The sequence below is a fragment of the Bos taurus genome, chromosome 15 (assembly GCF_002263795.3).
Source record: "Bos taurus isolate L1 Dominette 01449 registration number 42190680 breed Hereford chromosome 15, ARS-UCD2.0, whole genome shotgun sequence".
In the NCBI taxonomy this organism is placed as follows: domain Eukaryota; kingdom Metazoa; phylum Chordata; class Mammalia; order Artiodactyla; family Bovidae; genus Bos; species Bos taurus.
Genome location: NC_037342.1, coordinates 74,989,356 through 75,000,410, shown reverse-complemented (window position 1 = coordinate 75,000,410; position 11,055 = coordinate 74,989,356). Strand labels below are relative to the sequence as shown.

The window sequence follows — 11,055 nt, the reverse complement described above, 5'->3', positions numbered from 1 at the left end:
AAGTCTAAGGTGATTAACAATGTAATGAGGCCTATTATATAGTAGATGTTTAATTAAAAGTTACTAGGAATCCGACACGACTGAAACGACTTAGCAGCAGCAGCAGGAATGTTATTGACTGGCAAGAAAGACGTAGCCCTTCCCCAAATTAGGAGCACAGTCCACTGAACACCTGTCCAAGGGTTCTGGGAGGGTGGGGTATGCAGAGACCCTGACTCAGGGATGCCTATTTATTCAGGCTGGCTTGCACCCCGATGCCAGAGCTCCTGAAAGTAGCACAAGGCACAGTCCCCAGACCACAGGCTCACGACCGAACCTCTGGGAGGGACTCTGGGTGGGGGAGGCGAGGCATATGGGAACCGTCCCTGCTGAGGTTCTGCTCCCCCACCCCCCGCCAGAGGCCGCAGCTGGGCTGGGGGGCTGGGTGTGAAGGCAGCAGGCTGGGAGCACAGACACTGCTTGATGAGCCCTGTCTCAGGGCCCCCACCTCTTGACGTCCACAGTGCTGTAGGAGCCGGCTTTTAGCATCATTTTGCAAATAGGGAAACTGCGGCTCGGGCATCCTGTGCGCGGGGAGAGGCAGAGCTGGGAGCTGAACTCAGAAGCCCGTGTTCTTCCTGCAGGGTACGCACGTCTGCAATTTCCCAGGGGGCCTGGTACTGAGCTATGTTTCTTGATCATTGTTTCCTCCCAGGAGGGGACTTGTTCACCTAGAACAGTGCTGGTGCACAGCTGGGGCTCAATCTGTGCTTGATGAGTGAATGAACGGGTGAATGAATAAATCCATCTCCCCGTCCTGCAAAGTCTCCACAAAGCTGCTCTAGGACTGCAGGACACAGTACTCAATGGACGTGAGTCTAAGCAAGCTTCGGGAGACGGTGAAGGACAGGGAAGCCTGGCGGGCTGTGGTCCATGGGGTCCCCAAGGGTCGGACACGACTGAGCGACCGAACAACAGCAAAAGGCACAGTAAGGAGCTAAGCAAGCCTGGATTTGTGGTGCTAGGTGGGAGGGGGAGGCTGAGGATTGCGTTGCCTGATTTCATTTCCCCGCTGGCCAAGGACTGGCCTCCCCTTTCTTCATATCAACCGGCGTGGGCAAAACTGTGCAACCTCCCAGGACAGGGGATTTGAGATCCCAGACGGGGGTGAATAGAAGGAAGGGGGCAGCTCCATCGTTTGACCACAGCGCCACCTAGTGGCGGCTCTAAGCGTCTGCAGTGGCCTTCCTTTTAAGGGGGCTCAGCGCCCTTCTGATCTTCACGGCTGGGACTCCATCTGCAACTTGTGAGGTTAACAAGGCCCCGCGGCCCTGAACATCCCACAGAGAAAAGGAGGCCTGATCTAGAAGCAAAGGCTGCGGAGAAGGCAGTGGCACCCCACTCCAGTACTCTTGCCTGGAGAATCCCATGGACGGAGGAGCCTGTTAGGCTACAGTCCATGGGGTCGCTAAGAGTTGGACTCGACTGAGCGACTTCACTTTCACTTTTCACTTTCATGCATTGGAGAAGGAAATGGCAGCCCACTCCAGTGTTCTTGCCTGGAGAATCCCAGGGACAGAGGAGCCTGTTGGGCTGCCGTCTATGGGGTTGCACAGAATCGGACACGACTGACGTGACTTAGCAGCAGTAGCAGCAGAAGCAAGGCTGTAGCCCCTCCCTCAAATCAGCTGCACTGATCCTTCAGAGTTCACTCTGGACCTTGGGTGGGGTACAGGGGTTGGGGGTGAGTGACTCTCAGGGCCTATCTACCCCCATTGCCCGGAGACTTGCTCAGATGTGTCCAGAGCCCCATAACAACTCAGGGAACAGACAGGCACGGCTGGGCTTATCACCTCATAGTCCCCGAAGTGGGGTCCCACTGGGTCCTGGGCTAGGGATCTGGAGGTGGAGGTAGGCTAGGGGTGCAGGCTGTAGGGGAGTGTCTGCCCCAGACCCTGTGAGGGCGTCTTGCTTCTGGGGAACTGCAGAAGTGGGGGCCTTCACTTACCTCGATGGCCAGCACCCCTATGGCCAGGGCTCCGGCCAGGTAGACATAAGTCTCAAAGGCGTTGAGGATCACCGTGTAACAGCCCTGGAGGGGAAGGACCGGAGGTGAGGCCAAAGCCAGGAGGGACAGGGGTCAGGGGCCAGCCTCCCGACTGGGGAGTGAAGCCCGGGAACTGGCATGTGGCCCCAGAGCTCAGGCAGCAGCCGGCCTACCCTGTCCCACTGCTGTTGGGATAGTTTAGCAGGGAGGGGCTGGGAGGCAGGAGGCCCATAAAAACAGCATCTTGGCAGCAACGCACTAGAGACCCACCTGGCCCTTCAGCCCCTAAGGCAAGGCTGAAAATGGCCAGCTTGACTGCTGCTCAATCAGACACAGACCCTTTTTTCTCTTTTGATGGGAATATTGGAAAATTTCCAGTAAATGTCTGGACTCCCTTCTGTTCTCAAAAAGATCAGATGATCCAGTAAGGTAGGCCATCATTTCTATGTAGCTCTCCCTGGGGACAGGTACTCCCTGGGGATTCACAGTCCCCACCATCATCTATCGTCCCACACCCACCCTTTCTACTCCTCCCTGTTACCAGCCTGGCAGCAGGATTTTGGTTTGCAAACTCCACCCTAAGGAAAGCCAGCCCATTCTTCAAGACCTAGCACATACCTCACCACCTCCAGGCAGCCTTCCAGGACCAACTCAGCTCTCACAGTGCCCCTTCTAAATGGATTGAATCCCTGTGCTATTACTGTTTTCTCAAGCAGTCCTCAGGATATACGGACTGAGACAGAGATGGAGCCAGTGAGAGATGAGACAGAAACAGAGGGCCAGCATTATCAGCATGTGACTGCCACCCCATCTGACCCTGCGTGCCTCACGTCTTGGGTCATCTCTGTGCCCATGCTCCCTCTCTCTGCACCATGCTGACCAGAGACTGATGCATGGTATTTGCTTTGATAGGAATGTATTTTTAAAGGAGAGAATTTTCTTTCTTTTAGGAGAATCCGCATATTCCTTGGGCCCAGCCAGAGGACCTGCAAGGGAAGGAGTCGCCAGGGTGGGGGTTAGGGAATCGCACCTGGTCCCTTTTGGGTGACAGTGGCTGCGTCTGGGTCCTGTTGAGATTTGGGGGTGCTTCTTAGGTGATTCTTGGGGGCTCATATGCATTGTCAGTCACCCAGAAGCTGTGCCTCATTGGCTGGAAGTGGGAGTGACATGCCACGAGGCTGCACTCGGGCAGGCGGACAGCAGGACCTGACCTGGGCAGAGTGGCCAGGTGGATGGCATGGGGCCCTCCTGCTGGAGGCTGGCGGGGGCTTGGCAGGGAAGGCCTCCACAGGCCCCTCTTTGAGCACCCCGCAAACATACAGGATGTACCCAGATGAACAGACCCCCCAGCATGGTGAGCTGGATCCAGTGTTCTTGGGGCTGACGGTATGTCAGAATCACCTGGGAAGTAGTTAACAATACATATGCCGAGAGGGAGCTAAGATGGCGGAGGAGTAGGACGGGGAGAACACTTTCTCCCCCACAAATTCAGAAGAAGAACATTTAAACGCCGAGTAAATTCCACAAAACAACTTCTGAATGCCGGCAGAGGACATCAGGCAACCAGAAAAGCAACCCAAGTCTTCGAAAGGAGGTAGGGAAAAATATAAAAGACAAAAAAAGGGACAAAAGAGGGAGGGACGGAATTCCGTCCCGGGAAGGGAGTCTTAAAAAGAGAGAAGTTTCCAAACACCAGGAAACCTTCTCACTGCCGAATCTGTGCCGAGCCTTGGAAGCACAGAGGGCAACATAACAGGGAGGAAAAATAAATAATTCAAACCCGCACATTGCGAGCCCTACAGTAACTCCCCCAGCGGTAACTCCCCCAGTGGAGAAGCAGCGCAGACGCCTGCACATGCCATTAGCAAGCGGGGGCTGGGCAGGGAGGCGCAGCGCGGGCTGCATCGCAAGGATCTGGCCTGAATACCCCGAGCACTATCTGAGCGAAATAATTTGGGCTAGCAAACCAGACTGTGGGATATCTACCACGCGAAAAGCCAGCCCTAACCTATGACACCGCCAGGCCCGCGCACGGAATAAAGGACTGAACAGAGATAGCCGGCAGCAGACCATCCCCCTCCGGTGACAGGCAGCCAGAGCCGGAAGGGGACAATCGCAGCCCCAGAGAGACATTATCTATAAAACTGTAAGCAGGCTTCTTTGCTAACTAAAACTTCTTGGGGGTCTGGACGGTCAACATCTGCCTGAGAAGGTGTGCCAGTGCACAACTAGATAACCGAGCGGCGGAGAGGCGATAAGTCGCAGCAATTGCGCGCTCAAAACACCTGACCACCTGAGCTGCTCGGATCTGGGAAGGGCACAAAACGCAGGCCCAACCGAGAGTCTGCGCCTCTGAGGACTACCCGAGTGCCTGAACCGGAGCAGCTTGGACCTGGGAAGTACAGGCAGCCCAGGGCTGGCTGCGGATGGTTTGCAGCGGAGCAACCTAGAGCCTGAGCAGCGTGGGCAGAGAGGCTACACGCGCCGTGATGGGGGTGGGGGGGGGGCAGACCCAGTGTGGCTGAGGCACTGCGAGCACACGCCAGTGTTATTTGTTTGCAGCATCCCTCCCTACCTCCCCTCAGTGAGACTGAACAAGCCTATAAAAAAAAAAAAAATTAAGTCCTCTATTATTCCTTTAATTTCCACTTTTATAACCGATTACTTTGCAAAAAAAAAAAAAAGACCCTATTTTTTTTTAAAGCAAACTTCATATATATATATTTTTAAAATAATTTTTGACCTTTTTTTTTCTTTTTCCTTCTTTTCTTTAACATTGTATTTTTGAAATTCCAAACTCTACTCTAGATTTTTAATTTTAGCTTTTTAGTATTTGTTATCAATTTTGTACCTATAGTTTTTTTTTTGTTTTTGTTTTTATATAATTTCTGTGACCCTGTTTTCTTTTTTCTTTTTCTTTTTCTCTGTTTCTTTCTCTTCTTCTTTTAAATAACATTGTATATCTGAAATTCCAAACTCTATTCTAGGTTTTTAATTTATGCTTTTTGGTATTTGTTATCAATTTTGTACCTGTATTTTTTTTTTTTTTTTATAATTTATGTGACCTTGTTTGTTCTTGTTTGTTTTTTTTTCTCTTTCTTTTTCTTCTTCTTTTTTTAACATTGTATTTTTGAAACTCCAAACTCTACTCTAGATTTTTAACTTTTGCTTTTTGGTATTAGTTATCAATTTTGTACCTATATTTTCTTTATAATTTTTGCGACCTTGTTTGTTTTTGTTGTTCATTTTTTCTCTCTTTCTTTTCCTTCTTCTTTTCTTTAACATCGTATTTTTGAAATTCCAAACTCTACTCTAGATTTAAAATTTTTGCTTTTATGTATTTGTAACCAATTTTGTACCTTTAAGAACCCAATCTTCAGTACCCATTTTTCACTAGGGAGCAAGATTACTGGCTTAACTGCTCTCTCTCCCTTTGGACTCTCCTTTTTCTCCACTAGGTCACCTGTGTCTCCTTCCTAACCCCTCTCTACTCTACCCAACTCTGTGAATTTCTGTGTGTTCCAGACGGTGGAGAACACTTAGGGAACTGATTACTGGCTGGATCTGTCTCCCTCCTTTTCATTTCCCCCATTTATCCTCCTGGCCACCTCTGCCACCTTCTTCCTTCTTCTCTTCTCTGTATAACTCTGTGAACAACTCTGAGCGGTCCAGTTGTGGAGTGCACATAAGGAAGAGATTACTGAATAGCCCACTCTCTCCTCTATTGATTCTACCTCATCTCATTCGGGTCACTTCTAACGCCCTCCTCACTCTTCTCTTCTCCATATAATGCTGTAAACCACTCTGGGCGAAACAAGTTTCAGGGCAAGACATACCAAGCAAATTCTCCAGCAGCAAGGAACACAGCCCTGAGCTCCAAAATACAGGCAGCCCAAGTCACTCCAAAACCATAGACATCCATAACTCATTACTAGACATTTCATTGCACTCCAGAGAGAAGAAATACAGCTCCACCCACCAGAACACTGACACAAGCTTCCTTAACCAAGAAACCTTGACAAGCCACCTGTACAAACCCACACAGAGTGAGGAAACGCCACAATAAAGAGAACTCCACAAACTGCCAGAATACAGAAAGGACACCCCAAACTCAGCAATTTAAACAAGATGAAGAGACAGAGGAATACCCAGCAGATAAAGGAACAGGATAAATGCCCACCAAACCAAACAAAAGAGGAAGAGATAGGGAATCTACCTGATAAAGAGTTCCGAATAATGATAGTGAAATTGATCCAAAATCTTGAAATCAAAATGGAATCACAGATAAATATCTTGGAGACAAAGATTGAGAAGATACAAGAAAGGTTTAACAAGGACCTAGAAGAAATAAAAGAGAGTCAATATAAAATGAATAATGCAATAAATGAAATTAAAAACACTCTGGAGGCAACAAATAGTAGAATAACAGAGGCAGAAGATAGAATTAGTGAATTAGAAGATAGAATGGTAGAAATAAATGAATCAGAGAGGATAAAAGAAAAACGAATTAAAAGAAATGAAGACAATCTCAGAGACCTCCAGGACAATATTAAACGCTACAACATTCGAATCATAGGGGTCCCAGAAGCAGAAGACAAAAAGAAAGACCATGAGAAAATACTTGAGGAGATAATAGTTGAAAACTTCCCTAAAATGGGGAAGGAAATAATCACCCAAGTCCAAGAAACCCAGAGAGTCCCAAACAGGATAAACCCAAGGCAAAACACCCCAAGACACATATTAATCAAATTAACAAAGACCAAACACAAAGAACAAATATTAAAAGCAGCAAGAGAAAAACAACAAATAACACACAAAGGAATTCCCATTAGGATAACAGCTGATCTTTCAATAGAAACTCTTCAAGCCAGGAGGGAATGGCAAGACATACTTAAAGTGATGAAAGAAAATAACCTACAGCCCAGATTATTGTACCCAGCAAGGATCTCATTCAAATATGAAGGAGAAATCAAAAGCTTCTCAGACAAGCAAAAGCTGAGAGAATTCAGCACCACCAAACCAGCTCTCCAACAAATTCTAAAGGGTATTCTCTAGACAGGAAACACAAAAATAGTGTATAAACTTGAACCCAAAACAATAAAGTAAATGGCAACGGGATCATACTTATCAGTAATTACCTTAAATGTAAATGGGTTGAATGCCCCAACCAAAAGACAAAGACTGGCTGAATGGATACAAAAACAAGACCCCTACATATGTTGTCTACAAGAGACCCATCTCAAAACAGGGGACACATACAGACTGAAAGTGAAGGGCTGGAAAAAGATTTTCCATGCAAATAGGGACCAAAAGAAAGCAGGAGTAGCAATACTTATATCAGATAAAATAGACTTTAAAACAAAGGCTGTGAAAAGAGACAAAGATGGTCACTACATAATGATCAAAGGATCAATCCAAGAAGAAGATATAACAATTATAAATATATATGCACCCAACACGGGAGCGCCACAATATGTAAGACAAATGCTAACAAGTATGAAAGGAGACATTAACAATAACACAATAATAGTGGGAGACTTTAATACCCCACTCACACCTACGGATAGATCAACTAAACAGAAAATTAACAAGGAAACACAAACGTTAAACGATACAATAGACCAGTTAGACCTAATTGATATCTATAGGACATTTCATCCCAAAACAATGAATTTCACCTTTTTCTCAAGCGCACATGGAACCTTCTCCAGGATAGATCACATCCTGGGCCATAAAGCTAGCCTTGGTAAATTCAAAAAAATAGAAATCATTCCAAGCATCTTTTCTGACCACAATGCAGTAAGATTAGATCTCAATTACAGGAGACAAACTATTAAAAATTCCAACATATGGAGGCTGAACAACACCCTGCTGAATAACCAACAAATCACAGAAGAAATCAAAAAAAGAAATCAAAATTTGCATAGAAACGAATGAAAATGAAAACACAACAACTCAAAACCTGTGGGACACTTTAAAAGCAGTCCTAAGGGGAAAGTTCATAGCAATACAGGCATACCTCAAGAAACAAGAAAAAAGTCAAATAAATAACGTAACCCTACACCTAAAGCAACTAGAAAAGGAAGAAATGAAGAACCCCAGGGTTAGTAGAAGGAAAGAAATCTTAAAAATTAGGGCAGAAATAAATGCAAAAGAAACAAAAGAGACCATAGCAAAAATCAACAAAGCCAAAAGCTGGTTCTTTGAAAGGATAAATAAAATTGACAAACCATTAGCCAGACTCATCAAGAAACAAAGGGAGAAAAATCAAATCAATAAAATTAGAAATGAAAATGGAGAGATCACAACAGACAACACAGAAATACAAAGGATCATAAGAGACTATTATCAACAATTATATGCCAATAAAATGGACAATGTGGAAGAAATGGACAAATTCTTAGAAAAGTACAACTTTCCAAAACTGGACCAGGAAGAAATAGAAAATCTTAACAGACCCATCACAAGCACGGAAATTGAAACTGTAATCAAAAATCTTCCAGCAAACAAAAGCCCAGGTCCAGACGGCTTCACAGCTGAATTCTACCAAAAATTTAGAGAAGAGCTAACACCTATCCTGCTCAAACTCTTCCAGAAAATTGCAGAGGAAGGTAAACTTCCAAACTCATTCTATGAGGCCACCATCACCCTAATACCAAAACCTGACAAAGATCCCACAAAAAAAGAAAACTACAGACCAATATCACTGATGAACATAGATGCAAAAATCCTTAACAAAATTCTAGCAATCAGAATCCAACAACACATTAAAAAGATCATACACCATGACCAAGTGGGCTTTATCCCAGAGATGCAAGGGTTCTTCAATATCCGCAAATCAATCAATGTTATACACCACATTAACAAATTGAAAAACAAAAACCATATGATTATCTCAATAGATGCAGAGAAAGCCTTTGACAAAATTCAACATCCATTTATGATAAAAACTCTCCAGAAAGCAGGAATAGAAGGAACATACCTCAACATAATAAAAGCTATATATGACAAACCCACAGCAAACATTATCCTCAATGGTGAAAAATTGAAAGCATTTCCTCTAAAGTCAGGAACAAGACAAGGGTGCCCACTTCCACCATTACTGTTCAACATAGTTTTGGAAGTTTTGGCCACAGCAATCAGAGCAGAAAAAGAAATAAAAGGAATCCAAATTGGAAAAGAAGAAGTAAAACTCTCACTGTTTGCAGATGACATGATCCTTTACATAGAAAACCCTAAAGACTCCACCAGAAAATTACTAGAACTAATCAATGATTATAGCAAAGTTGCAGGATATAAAATCAACACACAGAAATCCCTTGCATTCCTATACACTAATAATGAGAAAACTGAAAGAGAAATTAAGGAAACAATTCCATTCACCATTGCAACGGAAAGAATAAAATACTTAGGAATATATCTACCTAAAGAAACTAAAGACCTATATATAGAAAACTATAAAACACTGGTGAAAGAAATCAAAGAGGACACTAATAGATGGAGAAATATACCATGTTCATGGATTGGAAGAATCAATATAGTGAAAATGAGTATACTACCCAAAGCAATTTATAGATTCAATGCAATCCCTATCAAGCTACAACAGTATTCTTCACAGAGCTAGAACAAATAATTTCACAATTTGTATGGAAATACAAAAAACCTCGAATAGCCAAAGCGATCTTGAGAAAGAAGAATGGAACGGGAGGAATCAATCTACCTGACTTCAGGCTCTATTACAAAGCCACAGTTATCAAGACAGTATGGTACTGGCACAAAGACAGAAATATTGATCAATGGAACAAAATAGAAAGCCCAGAGATAAATCCACACACATATGGACACCTTATCTTTGACAAAGGAGGCAAGAATATACAATGGATTAAAGACAATCTCTTTAACAAGTGGTGCTGGGAAAGCTGGTCAACCACTTGTAAAAGAATGAAACTAGAACACTTTCTAACACCATACACAAAAATAAACTCAAAATTGATTAAAGATCTCAACGTAAGACCAGAAACTATAAAACTCCTAGAGGAGAACATAGGCAAAACACTCTCCGACATACATCACAGCAGGATCCTCTATGACCCACCTCCCAGAATATTGGAAATAAAAGCAAAAATAAACAAATGGGACCTAATTAAACTTAAAAGCTTCTGCACAACAAAGGAAACTATTAGCAAGGTGAAAAGGCAGCCTTCAGAATGGGAGAAAATAATAGCAAATGAAGCAACGGACAAACAACTAATCTCAAAAATATACAAGCAACTCCTACAGCTCAACTCCAGAAAAATAAATGACCCAATCAAAAAATGGGCCAAAGAACTAAATAGACATTTCTCCAAAGAAGACATACAGATGGCTAACAAACACATGAAAAGATGCTCAACATCACTCATTATCAGAGAAATGCAAATCAAAACCACTATGAGGTACCATTTCATGCCAGTCAGAATGGCTGCAATCCATAAGTTTACAAGCAATAAATGCTGGAGAGGGTGTGGAGAAAAGGGAACTCTCTTACACTGTTGGTGGGAATGCAAACTAGTACAGCCACTATGGAGAACAGTGTGGAGATTCCTTAAAAAACTGGAAATAGAACTGCCTTATGATCCAGCAATCCCACTGCTGGGCATACACACTGAGGAAACCAGAAGGGAAAGAGACACGTGTACCCCAATGTTCATCGCAGCACTGTTTATAATAGCCAGGACATGGAAGCAACCTAGATGCCCATCAGCAGATGAATGGATAAGAAAGCTGTGGTACATATACACAGTGGAGCATTACTCAGCCATTAAAAGGAATACATTTGAATCGGTTCTAATGAGGTGGATGAAACTGGAACCTATTATACAGAGTGAAGTAAGCCAGAAAGAACACCACCAATACAGTATACTAACGCATATATATGGAATTTAGAAAGATGGTAACAATAACCCTGTGTACAAGACAGCAAAAGAGACACCGATGTATAGAACAGTCTTATGGACTCTATGGGAGAGGGAAAGGGTGGGAAGATTTGG

The 11,055-nt window shown here is 44.1% G+C and overlaps 1 protein-coding gene across 8 annotated transcripts in view; it reads right to left on the bottom strand.

The window, feature by feature from the left end:
- Window positions 1–11,055, bottom strand: part of TSPAN18 (tetraspanin 18) — a 215,568-nt gene that overhangs the window by 3,898 nt on the left and 200,615 nt on the right. For 7 of the 8 annotated variants that reach the window (XM_059875002.1, XM_024975564.2, XM_024975569.2 and 4 more), the window contains 1 exon segment: window positions 1,988–2,071. The exons of the other annotated variant lie outside the window; for it this stretch is intronic. In XM_059875002.1, the coding sequence (XP_059730985.1) occupies window positions 1,988–2,071 (84 nt within the window). 8 annotated transcript variants of the gene reach the window in all.